Source organism: Pongo pygmaeus, chromosome 2 (genome assembly GCF_028885625.2).
Source record: "Pongo pygmaeus isolate AG05252 chromosome 2, NHGRI_mPonPyg2-v2.0_pri, whole genome shotgun sequence".
NCBI classification, from domain to species: Eukaryota; Metazoa; Chordata; class Mammalia; order Primates; family Hominidae; genus Pongo; species Pongo pygmaeus.
The window spans coordinates 159,770,036-159,786,244 of record NC_085930.1 but is presented as its reverse complement, the minus strand read 5'-3'; the positions used below and the strand labels follow the sequence as shown (position 1 = coordinate 159,786,244).

Here is a 16,209-nt window from a genome sequence, read left to right as displayed (position 1 = left end):
ACATGTTTGGGGAACTAAAATGAACTGAATTAAACTTCTCCAGATTGGTCCTGCCAGATTTGCTGATGCCAAGCATGCTGATGCCTCACCAGATGAAAGAAGCCCTAAATGTAGGGTTTCGCTTTCTCTGCAAACAAGAAAAACTTGCCCTGAACACAAAATCTAGAAATAGATTTGGCGTGCTTTCTACATGGAAATATTTCCCATAGTACCAGAAATTATTTTCCCACAGCTTTGTGCTACATTAAAATATTGAAGTTGACTGAAAATATCTCCATTCTTTAATCTTGGTGTAGACTAGAAACAAATGTTTTGTAACAAAGTAAATACGAAAACTTCCTGATGTTTGAACTCCCCAGATATCTCCAAACTTAAAATATCATTGCAAGTTAAGATAGATTTTTTTAAGTGACTACCGAGAAAGGTCATTAAAAGCTTGGTTATTAAAATGTACAGATTTGGGTTATAAAGCCAGCACTTATTTGTTTAAATCATTACATATGACCAAGCACAGAAAATAAATTACCTCAAATCTCCTCTTTGCTAATTTTTACTGGTAAACTCTATAAAATGATCCTATCTTTAAACCTTTTTGTAAACCCCTTATAAATTAGTAAGTGAGAATGTATTCATCAGAAGGATTTTAGTGATGTTTGAAATTAAAAAAGAGAGATTTGATTTTTAAAATTATACTTGCAGACTACTGCTAATGAAACTTCTTCTAACCCTAGTTTTGTCTTATCTTCAGTTTTTCCAGATTTGCTCAAAGCAATCCCAGTGAGCATCCACGTCAATGTCATTCTCTTCTCTGCCATCCTTATTGTGTTAACCATGGTGGGGACAGCCTTCTTCATGTACAATGCTTTTGGAAAACCCTTTGAAACCCTGCATGGTCCCCTAGGGTTGTACCTTTTGAGCTTCATTTCAGGTAAGTACAAAATTCTACCTCTGAAGACAAATGTGCTTTTCAATATGCCAAAAAAATGGTCTATCTAAATATAAAGTTATAATCTTAACATATATACATGGATGCACACTGTAGTATTATATATAATAACAAAAAGTGTGGAAATACCACACTTGCTCAACAGTAGGGAATTCAATAAACACTTTATGGACACCTATATGAATAACTATGATGCTGACATTAAATTATATTTTTGAAGATGTAATCAAGAGGATGAACGCTTGTCTCAAAAAGTTGCATGGAATAAGCAGTATGTAAACTTATATAAACATTGTGAACCTAATTTGATTATATATATAAAATATAGAGAATATATATATAAAATGCATATATGTATATATGGGGGCTATATATATATGAAAGAGATAGATACATGATAGATAGATAGATAGATAGATAGATAGACAGACAGACAGACAGACAGACAGACAGATAGATAGACAGACAGACAACAGAGACTCCAGTCTGTTGGTCGTGGTTGTCTCTGACCCATGACACTATGGGGGACTTTTATTTTTGCTCATACTTTTCAATATTTCTCAGTGTTCAATAATACATAATAATAAAAATAAATAAATGGCATCAAAAAAGAGTAAAGGGCCAGTGTTCCACCCACATATGAGCAGCCATATTCAAGCCTGCAGACACTTTGTGTAGCCTAATGCTAGGTGTATCTGGGCAAGGATAAACTCTAAAGCCAGAAATTAGTTCATCAATAAACATGTTCTACTCAATAGCCAGGGCTAATGGAAAAGAATATAAAACCCAGTCCGTGCCAAATGGTGCTTACTATCTACAAGTGGGAGAAGGAGAAAGACGAGAAAATGAAAAATGTGTGTATAATTTATATGTAGCTGTTCTGTAGGAGATCTCTGACTTCACCCCATTCTAAATTTGCAAAAAGATCCAACACTTTGTCAGATTCCGGGAGGCAAGTAATTTTATTGATGGTTTCATGGAGGGATACAGAAAGATAACAACTCACACAAAGCAAACAATGTAATGAAAATCTCTATTCAACTGTTTCTTTTTCTCCTGAAGTTGCCCTTTAGCTGCCAGCCACCAGGCACCAAGCTCAAGGTACTTGCTTGCTCTTGACACTACTTCCTTCTCTCACACAATTCAACCCCAGCCACAAATGTGTATAGATCTCTCTCTCTATAAAACAAAGCCCTGTAGTTAACAGAAGGTCACTCGCAGTGTAGCCTCTGTTCACTGTTACTTGTGTACACTGCTTAGGGTCTCACCCCATCCACATCCTGCTAATCACATTATTCACCCAACCAATGTAGATCTCTCCAGTGGAGATTCTGCTAATATTTTCTTTAGATTTGTCACAAGTATATAATACAGTTTTAAATTGTACAGATGATTATAAGGGAAGAGTCTAAGCCTTTTACATCTTTGTATCTCTAACAAAAGCATTCAGCATGAAGCTCTGTACACAGTGGACAATTCAATATGAATTTGCTGACTTGAAATAGCAAGCCTAGAAAGGAGATATTAACTTGGTCACTTAGACAGAACAGGTTTCAGCAATCAGAATTCAGATGAGATGGAACTGGTAGAACAGGCGCTTTGAAGCAATAGGACATGAGCCAGTGAGGAGAGGGATGGAATATCATAAACAAAGGCCAAGGGCTTTGCAATCAGAGCAGAAGAGCCAAGAGCACAGGCTCAGGGTGTGGGCAGACCGAACGAGAAAGTGATTCAATCACATGTGAAAGTCCAGATAAGAAAAGAGAGTTGGGATTACTTCTGCTCACCAAACATCCAAAACCAAACGGGTGGATCCGGGTGGTGTGCTGTTTTACTGATGACCATTACACACAATTTTAACAGAAGGAATGTAAAGCAGTGGTTCTCAAACTGGAGTTCCCAGATGAGCAGCATCTGCATCATCTGGAAACTTGATAAAGCAGCAAATTCTCAGGCCCTACCCCAGACCCACTGAATCAGAAACTTGGGGGTCTGGGGGAGGATGGCCATCTGTATTTTAACAAGCCATTCAGGAGATTCTGAGGCTGGCTCAAGTTTGAACTACGGGGAGTTGGTCCAACAGGTGTTGGTGGACTGAAAAACAAAAAGGAGACTCCGAGGTAACACCAAGATGGTAATGTCAGAAAGCAGCTACCACCCCTAGGGCTTGGGGGAACCAACAAAAGATTGTGGCATTGCCAGAACCTAGAAGCTTGAGGAGAGGCCCCAGAGCATTGTGTCTCAGACCTTGAGGACTTGGCACTGGGACACCATGAGGGGTTTCTGGGAGTGTGGGAAAGGGCTGGAAACTCCCCAGTTGCTGCCACCAGGGAGAACTACAAGTGAAGTGGAAGGTGTGGGCCTTTTTCCCTTTTCTTTTCTTGTCTTCTCTCTCCCCCTGGTGCTCGTGTTTGACAGAAAACAGCTGAAAAGGCAGAACTAGTTTGGGGAGTCTTGACCTGGCATCATAAAGCAGAGAAAAGCAAAGCTGGAGTGAAGGTGAGACGCAACAGCTTATTAGCACAGCCGTCTAGCGCTCCAGCTTCTGAATGAAATTCTGAAGAACAGCACATTTGGAAGACAAATTATTTGACAGTTCTGACAGACGACCAAACTAACAGCATTTGAAAAGCAAGATGACTCAGAGAATACAAAATTTAATCCAAATCCCAGATCCTATCTCTGCCTTTGGCCAGGCTGAATGCAAGGAGAACCTGAGCACACAAATATATGCGGGAATGATCAGGACCTGTGCCTGCATTCTATTCTGTCTCACCCACCTTCAAATTTGTTGTAAAAGCATGGGCTCAATAAAGGTTTGTGAATCAGGGGAAGGAAGAGAAGGGGAGAAAGGAAGAGAAGGGGAGAAAGGAAGGGAAGGAGCCAGCTCCAGATCTGTGTCTTGCAGAGGATAAAGGCCAGTGTTTTTAGATCACCCAGTGTTTTTCTAAGCCCCCAATACTTATTTTTAAATATCAAAATGTTCAATAACTCAAAAAAAAAAAAACCTGTTACGACAACAAAACATGTTTGAGGGTCAGATGGACTGACAGTTTGTGACCTCTGAGGATAAACAGGTCACTTTGGAATCACAGACTTCCTCATTCCCCTTAAATCTCATATGGTACCCAGAAGCCCTTGGAACTTTGGAAGGTGTTTAGTCACAGTTGTAATGTCCATGCAGACCCTGGCCCTAAGCCCCAATTGTGTAAGGGTAGGTTTGTAGCCCTTATCCCAAACATTCTAAATGTGAGCCAATGCGTCACACACTCAGAGGCCAGAGACTGTATTAGGGGTCCTTTATTTCAAGTACGAGTCACATTCCATTAAGAGACCCCAGAGGTCAGCTCTTATCCACTGACTGGTTCATCTCTCTTGTTTCTCTTGCCAGTGTGTGCTGCCCAGGTGGCAGTGCTCACCATCAGCAGAGAAGAAAAATGCTTTCCTCCTTGGGCCTCTTTTCTCTTTTTCTCCTCCCTACTCACATTCAGGTTCCCTAAGCTTCCCCGCTCCTTGTGCTGAAGTCATTCTATGGTCATTTCTTCAACTGTCTACTTCCCTGCTGGATAGGCACCCAAGACTTGGCATCCTGGGGCATGTAGAAAGGGGAAAGGGAAGGGAAGGGAAAAGAAGTCCTCCCAATTGTCTATCTGGACCTTTCCACACTGCCCAGAGTACTGCTATGGGCATCTCCTTATATCTCCCAATGTGATGCATGCCAGACCCCGCAGGTAGAAAAGGAAAGAAAGCAACCCGTTGGACCAGGCCAGCAATGGCTTCAGTCACACAGCTCACTCATACTTATGGCTTCATATTCTGTTGCCTCCTGAACCAGACATTTCTTCCACTTTCATAATCTCCAGTTTAGCTCGTATTCCTCAGCATTCTCCATGTAATATTGTTGCATGAAACCCATGCAAATCAGCCAATTTGCTCTTTCTCATCTTGTCATTTATAAATTGATGCTGAGAAGTCTTTTTCCCAAGGTAGGATTTTAGTAATACCTTCATCATCCCCCATAGTTCATTTTGGGCAGTGATTCTCTTCTTCGACTGTACATTAGAATCATCTGAAGAACTTTCTAAAACTACTGATCTCGGGTCTCACACAACACTAATTAAATATAGTCTCTGGGGGTAGGGCTTGGGCACTGCTATTTGACCTTAAGCTCTCTGGAGTCATTCTAATTTGTAGCCAGTACTGAGGGTTGCAACATAGGTGAATATATTTCACGTATTTGTCAAACATTGACTAAGTGCCCACTATGTGCCAGTCATTATAATAGGCACTGGTGATCCCACAGTGAATCAGGCACACAATGCTGTCTTCATGGAGCTTGTAGTCTAGTGGGAGAGTCAAACAAAAGTGTATATCAATAATTAAGTGATTACAGATTGCAATAATTACAATAAGGGTGATAAACAGGTTGCTATAATACACAATAGTATTGCCTTTCACCAGACATTTCTTAAAGAGGTAAATCATCTATCAGACACCTTTTAAAAATTTCATCTAATTTCAAAAGTGTACATAAATAATTAAGTGATTACAGTTTGCAATAATTACAATGAGCGTGATAAACAAGTTGCTATGAAAGAGAAAGATAGCAGAGATCTGGCTTTGAGATGGTGGTCAGGGAAGACTGCTCCAATAGCTGAGTTCTAAAGCTAAGAAGGAACTCAGAACCTTCACAGAACATCCCAAGTAGAAGAGAAAGAACACTGAAGACTCTAGGGAAAGAGGTCTGCTTGTTGTAGGAACCGAAAGAAGGCCAATGTGGCTAGGGGCTGGGTAGTGAGGGGAAATGGCACAAGGAAAAAATGAGGTTAGAGAGATCAGTTGATACCAGTTAATGCTGGACCTTAAACATTAACCATGGTAAGTCTTTTAGAATTGATTCTAATTGCAATGAAAAGCTTTTGAAAGATTTTAAAAAGATGTCTGATAGCTGATTTACCTCTTTAAGAAATGTCTGGTGAAAGACAATACCATCGCATTGGAGATGGAAAAAGATGAATGGATTCTAAAAACATTCTGAAAGTATATTAAAAATGTTTTTTTAGGTAGCTTATGCAACTAATAAATAGTGGTGGCATTATGGATAAGACAAGGGAGGAGCAGGCTTGCAGTTTAGGGCAAGAAAGAGGTGGGGAGAAGAGCTCAGCACTAAAAATCATGTGTTCCATTTGGGGCACATCGAGTCTGAGATGCTATGAGACCACCAAGTGGAGATGTCAAGTAAATAGTCAGTTACATGAATCTGGAGTTCAGTGAAGAGGTCTAGAAGAAAGACGTACATTTGGGCATTATTCGGATATAGATATTATGTAAAGCAATAAAATTGGATGAGATCACCTATGGAGAGAAGGCACATAGATAAAAACTGACCTAGGACCAATTCCTGAAGAACACTGACAGTTAATTTTTTGGTTTAGGAGGAGGAGAAGCCAGTAAAAGACACTGAGTAGCAATATCCAAAGAGAAAGAGGAAAAAGGAAAACTGGGAAATTATGGGTGTCCCAGAGGGAATGTTTCAAGATTACCGTCAGCAGTGAGCTTTGTGTAAAGGTGGCCACCTGTAATACAGGTGCGGGCAGGAGAAAGCAGAATAGGGAAAAGGGAGTGAAAAAACTTCCCTCAAGATTTATAATACAGTGGAAGAGAGAGAGAGAGAGAAAGAGAAAGAGAGAGAGAGAACTTAAGGAGGTAGAAGAAGAGAGAGAACCAAAAAAGAGGGAGCTGAGTATAGAAGCAATTAGATTCATAGTTTTTAGTTGCAGCAGTGATATGTGAGTGGGGGCCTTTTATATATTGCATTCTAGATGTTTCCCAGTTGATGGGAGAGAGTCTTACCTAGATCTGCATGTAAAAGACAGTAGGCCAGCTGGCAGACTTCACATGGATCAGTGGTAGAACATCCTAGTAGGTCTGTGAATACTCTCTGAGAATGACATGAAAGGTATTGGTTCAGGCCTTTTGGAGGTGATAAAAACCACCAAAATGTGGACTTATTGCAAATTGTGTTTGTTACCATTTGCAATGATTATAATTATTCTCTTATATATAGGCTTTCTTACATATAGCTTCTCTTACACACAGCATCATGAGTTATGCCTTCTCTTACATATAGTGTCTGCTATGAGTTATGCCAAGCAGGGCAAACAAAATTGCTGCCTTTCTTTAAAAAGAGGATGCTCCTAGTATGGGCCTAATTAATTATGATAATTACAGCTATGGCATGGAACATAAGCACATTCATATACACAAAGACAAGAAAATAAAGAACAGTTCAAAAACAGAACACTTACATTATATATCAGTTTCACTATGAATAATACCCTGGACTCTGAAATATGTCTGGGGCACATTATTCTGCAATTGGTGGTGAAAATAAATCTGCATCTTATCTCCACGCCAATCCTTATGAAGGAGCTGTTTTTCAGGAGTTCAAGAAAGAGACACAGGGTTGTCCAGTCATCAAAGCCGCAGAGCCTGAGGAAGGATAAAGGATTTGTGGCAGGAAAACCCAGTAATGAAAATATTCTGCTAGTTTCTCAGCATAGAACTTAGAAAAGAGACCACAGAAGGAAAAGAGAAGTAATGTTAGACAGCTGATGTTGGCAATGGGCAAAGAATTTCATTCCCATATGCAGGGCAGTGGCTAAAGGGGCAGTTTTGTGAGGAATCACATTGCAGGTCATTCATGTCCAGGGTGTGGTAGGAGGACTGTGTTTCATTTATTTTGTACATGGCCCAGCCATGACCTTGTGCAAGGAAATGCTTAATCATTTTCTAGCACAGTTGCAACGAGATTCTTACCCTACTCAGAATGTATGTCTTCTCTTCTGTTTCATTTAGAGTCACAACCCAAGTCCTTGCTTTGACCTCCAAAGCACCACTTGATGTATCCACTTCAGAAACACACACAGACAGCTCACCTATTTCTATCCCTTACCTTCCTCCCCTCTTCACTCAAACCACCTACTTTCTTTGCATTCACTCTTCCTTCAGCCTGAAATAATCTTCCTCCAAATATCTACCTTCTCACGCCCTCACTTCTCTCAAGATACACTTAAATGTTATGTTCCCTACGAGGCCTCCCCTGGCCATCCCTCCCCAGCCTTCCTATCCCCGCTCTCTGCTTTATTTTATTCTCCTTAATATATATCACACTCTGAAAAACCATTGAATGTACTTATCAAGTTATTGCCTCGCTCTCCCTTTCCATTGTCTCCATCACTGAGAGCTCTGTGAAGAAAGGGATTTGTACCTGTTTCATTTAGTGCTGTACCCCCAGTTCCCACAACAGTGCAACAGGCACTCAATAAATAGTTGTTGAATAAGTGAATAAAACAGAGGTAGCTGCGTATTTTCTGGTAACAAATGACATTCTTCTGAAAATGTCATATTTTCAGATATATTTCTGAAAATAAATTCAAATTAGATAAATATTGTATTTTTAGACCATTTCTTCTTTGCATTAATCATCCTTCTCAATAACATAACATTTGTAAAACTTAGGTTAGATATGGGCTCTTCAACTTTCCATTACAGAAGATAAAGTGAAAAGGCTAGACTCAATGATGATATTCCTTCATCTACATCTATCCTTTGGAAACACATGAGCAAATTGCTTGCCATCACAATCTCAAAATCTACTCTTTGGTATTAACTCACTTCACTTGTCCCTCTGTCCCTTTCTAGATGGTAGCCATCAGTCTCTGGAGCAGTGTAGAGTCAGAACAACTTCTATTTGGGGAAGAAATCATTGCTGGTGACCTTACTTTCAATTACTAACTTTCTAGTGACATTTACATAATTTTAGAGAAAATTAACACCTACACTTGTAAAGTTATGGCTTTCCCACACCTATTTATCATCTCTCAATATTCCTTGAAAAGGAAATTATCAATTTATCATTCTATATTGGCAATGAAATGCCCCTAATATCTGTCACCTATAAGACAATTGAAGATGATGTGTTGAAAGCTTTCTGAAAATGTTGATCATTACTTTAAATTGAATTGAAATTCCAAGTTGTTGTTTCCCAAAATATGATCTTACTGATCATAGAATAACATTTCAGAGATTTCTTCCCCTTCGAGGACCCAAACCTCTGGACTCCCACAGATCCTGGCAGGGTGTTCCCACTCATAAAAGCATAGGTGCCCTCAGGGTCATGCAGGGTTGAAGAAGCAACTCTCATTGGCCATGTCCTACATTCCCCATATAGTAAGGACTGGAGGAGACCAGTGCTCAATTCTGCAGTCTCAGACAGCTGTCAGAGGAGAGTCATGAATGTGCAGTGTCTAGCACATTACAAACGTTTGTTAATTGACTGATCATTCATGGTGTGACAGCCCTATAACTCAGCTATCCTATTCAGTCAGAAATTAACTCAGTAATCAAAGTCATTAAAAGGAAGAAAAAAAAAAACCTACAGTACCAGCCAGATGGTGGGGAAATCAGACAGATGAAAGGAAAAATGGCTGTAGGTCATTGAGTAAGACACTGGGTAGCAAAACCTGGGCCTTGTGCCTGGTTATACTCCAAATTATAGCTCCAGCAAGGTTTGGCAGGATTTCCAAAGTCCTGGTTTATTCTAACCTTTCTTGGGAGCAGGAGCAGTGTTGGTCAGACGGACAGACACATAAGGAATCTGTCCAACTGGCATCACGTGAATTTGGGCTCTTGGTGTACATGGATAACTGGGAAAAAGAGGAGAGAGACATGTAGGACTGATCCTACCATTTGTGAAGTCTTGGGCAAGAGTGTGAATGAAAACCCACTTCTCTTCCCCTGCCTGGCTCCACTGCACATGGTAAAGAGCCTCAAGCATAGGCGTGTGGACATTGCACCATGTATCCAAGCTCTGACCATGCCCCTTGAAACAGCTATTCCTCAGCCACCCTCTGACCCTGGGAGGACTGACCCAGGAGAAATGACCACATAGGTCTTGAAAATGGGCTCAGGGCTATTTACGAAGTCAATTCTGGAGTCCCAGGAGTATGGACTAAAATGTGAGTCAGGCACGCCAGACGGGTATGTTCTATTGACTTCAAGGATTCCTCATGCTGTGGGAAGGAACCTCTCCAGAAGACAGAGCAGAACCCTCTAAATGTGGGGCACAAAGCAGGAGCCCCTCTTGCTGGATTCTAAGGATCATACTGGAAGAGTGTAGGTTGAGTCCTATTCTCACATCACTTATATCCCTTACACACTTCTTTTATAGCCTTAGCAGCCACGCCACAAAGAGAAACTCTTCATGTGTATCTTTTGGTCCGTAAGTCATAAATAGTTATCCTTGATCCCATGTCTTTTTTAGAGCCATGGACAGAGAGAAGCAAAAATATCCCAAGTTCACACTGAGTTGTCTCCCTTCATATCTCTTAGCAGTCATTGAAAGGTTATGAGACTCAGGCTGGGTTTCTATCCTCTGTCCCTGAAACGACAACGTTGACCTCATGATCAACTCTAGAATCCAGAGCAAGATCTCAGACTGTCCTCTCTACTACTAGATGGCACACTTTGTTTTGGGGGCTGTGTGCTTGAAATATTAGCTATGGCAAAAGGCTTTGAGTCTTATGACACCCCAAGTAACTTTTACTTTAAGAATTTGAAATACAGCCTTGCTGTAATGCTGTCTTCTTAACAAAGTAGTACCTTTAAAATATTTAACAACTTGAAAAGGAAACCGAGCTTGAATTTTCCTTTCAGGTGCTCAGGAAATAGTGTTTCACTTCTGTCTGAAATTCACCATCTCCTCAGACAAAGAAGGCTCTTATGGTAAAAGGAATGGCATTTTCTCCACAATTTTCGAATAAAAGATAAAGAGAAAACAGCACTGCAGCCTTTTTGTTAGGATCTAACAATAAAGAAATAATACAGTTTTGCCAGGGGAGAGCTCTGGTTTTAAGCTCAGAATACAAAAATAGGCTGACAAAATTTTACAAAGGAATATTCTCAGCTACCACTCTGAGGATGGTAGAAAGTGAAGTTTCAAGAAAATTATATTATTTGATTATTTGATGATGATTAAGCTGATGGGCCAGTCCTATGTGAAATTCTAAAGTAGAAGAAATGTGATGTCGCCTTTTCTGCTCACCTCTCCCGTCATTCCTACCCCCAAATCTCTACCTCTACCCCAAACCTAGCCTGACCTTTGGGAAAGGAATGGGGGCTGTCACTTGCACCGTAGCTCCTCCTGCCTGCAATGCTCTCCCCGCACAGTCCAGCCTCCCTCTGCTCAGCTAACTTTTCCTATTGCTCCTTCTGGCTACTTCTAAGGAATCTTCCATAATGCTGCCCATCCTCTCAGTAACAGCCCCTCTACTATCCCTTGATTACCTGCACTGTAATTGGTTAGTAATTGATTTTATGTCCTCTGCCAAATTATACTCCATGAGAGCAGAAATCATGGGTATTTTCTTTAATGTTTAAATCTCCACAACTATCCCCCATATAAGTCTAAAGAATAAATGAATGAGTGAATTAATGAATAGAAACTCAAGCCATTATGTTGCCACTCCCAGGATATTTGGATTAACTTTAACTGAAGAGTAAAAAGCATTTACCTGTCCTAAAGGAGACATAAAATTAGTGGGACAGTATTTGGAGAAAAAAAAAGACACTGTAATACGTTCTTTTGTGTTGCCTACCCTGATGTAGTCAGGTGTTTCTGATATGGGGTGGGCTGAGGATTTGAAATAAAATTGCCTAATTTGACATAGTAAGTGGAGGAATCAGGATTTGAAACCAAATTGGTTTGACCTAAATCAAGCTATTATGATAAGGACTTGCAAGAAAAAAGGAATCCATAAAAACCATATGAATAGCTACCAATTAGTAAGCAGTTATATGTGTCAATTACAACGCCAAATGCAAATCATGCTTTATTTATATTAACCGCCTTTTATAGATGAAGAAATTGAGACCTGAATATTAAAATTGCCTACTTTTACATAGTAAGTAAAGGAATCAGGGTTTGAACCCAAATTGGTTTCACCTAAGGCAGAAAACCATCTCAGCAAGTCTCCTATTAACTGGAACCCTATTGTGGTGGCCTGGGGTATAACAGTAGCTGTGGAAGTGCTGTAGAGTTCTGGTCATCCCATGTGCTCCTGATCTGGTCCCTCCTGCCACCTGCTTCTGCTCCCTGTGCCATCCACCCGTCTGGAAGTCTCCCATTGTCCATCTTCAGGGGAGATACTCACCAGAGTTTCCAGCTTCCAGCCAGTATGGAGTGCCCCTGTCTCACAGCAATCTCACCGAAATCACAGCTACATCTGTTAAAATTAGGCTACCAATGAGTGATAGATGAGGGGGAAAAATAACAATAGTGTACTAAACAAAACAAATGTTTATTTTTCTCACACATAAAAATCTAGAGGTTGAAGTCCAGGGCTGGTCCAGAGGCTCCAAGGATCTGGGATTTAGACTCCTTCTTTCTTGTTTTTCCACAGCATATGGCTTCCATTTCTGGGGCCACATTGGTCCAAAATGTATGCTGGGGCTCCAGCCATTGCATCCATATTTCAGCCACAGGAAGGAGGAAGTGGGGAAGAAAGGACAGGCCCCTAACACCTGTATAGTTCAAGAAGACTTTCCCACCTATACACCCCAACCACCCTTAGTTGAACAATGCTGCCTTAATTCAAGACACTCACATGTCTAGCTAAAAATCTGAATTCTGTTACAAACAAGGAGAATAGAGATGTGCGCCACCTCAACACCTTATCCATAGCTATCTTTGCTCAGGTTTTCCTTTGTGCAGCTGTGGCCAAGTGAAAGCTGAAGGAGCCGTGGTAACCCTTCTGAAGGGAGGCCTGGGGCCTTTCACAAGAGGCCGCATGATTGGCATTTATCCTGCATGGCCTGTGAAGTACAGAGAAATATTTTCTCTTGAAGCCACATCATAGCAGTGGCTGCTTTGTAGCCTGATTCCACCATTATGCCTTTAAAGTGCCTAGCAATTCAGCTTTCACATCATGCAAAGAGGAATATCTCCCAGTCTTTGTAAGATCAGCTTAATTCTAACCACCTCCTTACCCCCCACTGCACTCCTACACACACACACAAATCTTCTTCACTCAGAGCAGAACCATAACCCAAGCACTACCACCTAGAGATTGAAGAATCAGGCTCATGATTACAAATACGCAATAATTTTTTTGCGTGGAGAATGTAAATGGGGATGATGGTAAGAGAATTCCTTGGTTTACACATTGACCCTCTTCCCTGTCCCTTACAATCAGGAAATATTTGTCCCAACACATTGTTTCTTCTGTTGCAGGCTCCTGTGGCTGTCTTGTCATGATGTTGTTTGCCTCTGAAGTGAAAATCCACCACCTCTCAGAAAAAATTGCAAATTATAAAGAAGGGACTTATGTCTACAAAATGCAAAGTGAAAAATATACCACCTCATTCTGGGTCATTTTCATTTGCTTTTTTGTTCATTTTCTGAATGGGCTCCTAATACGACTTGCTGGATTTCAGTTCCCTTTTGCAAAATCTAAAGATGCAGAAACAACTAATGTAGCTGCAGATCTAATGTACTGAAAGGCAAACTTTTCTATAATTTTACAAGGGAGTAGACTTGCTTTGGTCACTTTTAGATGTGGTTAATTTTGTATATCCTTTTAGTCTGCATATATTAAAGCATCAGGACCCTTCATGACAATGTTTACAAATTATGTACTAAGGATACAGGCTGGAAAGTAAGGGAAGCAGAAGGAAGGCTTTGAAAAGTTGTTTTATCTGGTGGGAAATTGCTTGACCCAGGTAGTCAAAGGCAGTTGACTAGAATCGACAAATTGTTACTCCATATATATATATATATATATATGTGTGTGTATATATATATGTATATATATATGTACATATACATATAAAAGTGTAAGATGCCTTTCCATCAAAAAGAAATCAAAGGCACATGGAATATATTTTAATAAAAACAAATAATATTTCAAATATATCCACACATTTGTTGCCAGATTTCAGAAAACTGAGCTGCAATCACTTTCCTAAAATAGTAGTGTATTAAATGAACATCTATGAAATGTATCAACACACATTTTAAAAAGTTTGTTTAAAGTATAATCTTTGGCCGGGGTGGTGACTCACACCTGTAATTCCAGCACTTTGGGAGGCCAAGGTGGGAAGATCATTTGAATTCAGGAGTTCGAGTTACAGCCTGGGCAATAAAGTGAGACCCTGTCACTAACAAAATTAAAAAACAAAATAAATATAAAATATAGGCTTTAAAAAAGCATAGTCTTATTAACCATGTCTGTTGGTCAAAATTTGCAAACTCTCAAAGAAGAAAAGAAGAAAAAACCAAGCTTAGGGTGTTTTTCCTCCTGTGCCTGAGTCCCAATTACATTCACGACAGTACTTTCAATGAACATAATTGTTAGGACCACTGAGGAATCATGAAAAATGATCTCTACTAGTACATTTGATGCAAAATGACTCATTGGGGGCTGTTTTTCTAGCTATAGTGTCTCGAGTACTAATATGCAATTATGAAAATCATATTAAATCTGGGATTATGACGGTATCACTGTGTCATCTTGGTCTTGGTCTGGCTGTCACCAAGCATGACCCAGATCAACTTTTTTTTCCCTGAATTACCCATCAAATTGATCTGCAGCTGACTAAAGGCCACAGCTGAGCCTGGAACTGACCCTTCCTTCATCCTCAACCTGCTGTCCTCCAGAAAGCACCAAGGAAAAGGCAGAGAATGACAGCAAACAGATCACCAGGCCTCTGACCACAGGTGCTGGGTACTCAGCAGCTCTCATATAACAGGTTTGAAAGTACTCCTTAAAATAAAACACTGTTTCCCTTTGGAACTATTTACAAGGATGAAACAACCGTATACCTGAGAAATAACTTGCTCTGGTGTCAATTCGCTATTTGCCAGCAGACATCAGAACACAACGAGTTTCCAGATGCTGGTTTTTCCCCTTAAATCAGGAAATACACATGGAGAATTTCTAGAAGACTACAATTCGGTCTAGCCAGAAAGGGGATTTTTTTTGGTAACAGGCTAGAGCCCAGTTCTGTAAGTCTTCAGCTGAAATGGTCCAGTATAAAAGCACCGGAAATGAGGAGTGGGCTAGGAGGACAAGGACTGTCTCCTACGTGAGGAGTTGGTTGGAGGTCCCCAAGGCCAGGTATCCCCTGCACTCTCATTGGATTCCTCTCTGTCTTCTTGGAGTTTTGAAAAACTCCTTCGAACACCAGACTTTTTTCTTTAGAAAACAAGTCTCCAATTGTTCTCTTTTCCGTAGAAAGAGAAAGAAAACCTGGAGCAGCTGCTGAAGAATCTAATGAGGAACTAAGAGGCAAACCCACCATGTTCCCTGGCTGGACAGGAGAAGCAGGGCTGTGACAGACACTCAAAAGGTCCCTGCAGAGCACACCGCACACAAAATAAAGCAGGAAACAACTTGGCACCAGCAGCGCACCAGTCTCCCTCTCTTCTTGCAGATGAAACGCAAAGTCCCCAGGCCTATGGGGAGCCCTTAGAGGAAGGGTCTGGCCAGGACGCTCATTGGCGGTTCCCACTCGGTGGGAATCAAAGGCCCCGGGAATGATGTTCATTTTGCTGGGACCCGCCCTCCCTCCCCAGGTGGCAGCCAGCCTTCTCACAAGGTCGCGGGGCCCCCTGCTGGCCCTGGGGAGGAGAACACCATGCCAGGTGGGGAGCCTGTTTCATTGTCTCAGACACCTTCATGTCATCAGTGAGAACATCAGTGCTGATGATGCTGCCAGAAAGAATGGCAAGAAGAATGTATGAACATCATCCTAGGTTTGTCCAGGTGGACCCAGCCAAGGCAAGACGTGTTCACCGGAACAGGAGCAAGCTTCAGAATGAAGCGAAAACAGACCCAGATGGTGCATTAGAATGAAGAGGAGGAGCACTCCTTACATCTGGGCGTCTTACAGTTTGCAGAGGTCTTTTGCTCTTGTGGTCCCGTCTGCTCCTTCAGGAAGCTGCTTCCATGTCACATTCCAGGTATTCCGGGCCCCTCAATGAGGCCAGAGCATCATACATTTACACAATCAAGGCACGGGACAGTGCTATTATTCTCCTGTCCCTCTGCCCCTTTACCTGGTAAGAGGCTAGGAGAGGGAGACCACCACCCCTTCTTAACCCTGGTGGAGACAGAGGGTGCACTCTGGCAGCGGTAGGGTGCACCAGCTCCAAGGTAAGCATGGCTTGCCGCTAGAATGGATATTTGTCCCAACCATTTACC

At 41.1% G+C, this 16,209-nt stretch overlaps 1 protein-coding gene across 2 annotated transcripts in view; it reads left to right on the top strand.

Moving 5' to 3' along the window:
* CLRN1 (clarin 1) overlaps positions 1–15,306 on the top strand; it is a 45,146-nt gene extending 29,840 nt beyond the window's left edge. Inside the window, exons 2-4 of one of the 2 annotated variants that reach the window (XM_054480269.1) lie at positions 749–928; positions 13,239–13,375; positions 14,598–15,306. In XM_054480269.1, the coding sequence (XP_054336244.1) occupies positions 749–928; positions 13,239–13,375; positions 14,598–14,618 (338 nt within the window). In that variant the 3' untranslated portion in view covers positions 14,619–15,306. Of the gene's footprint in view, positions 1–748; positions 929–13,238; positions 13,867–14,597 lie in introns of those variants that run through there. The other variant, XM_054480268.1, reaches the window with a different exon arrangement.
* Positions 15,307–16,209: the final 903 nt, after the last annotated feature.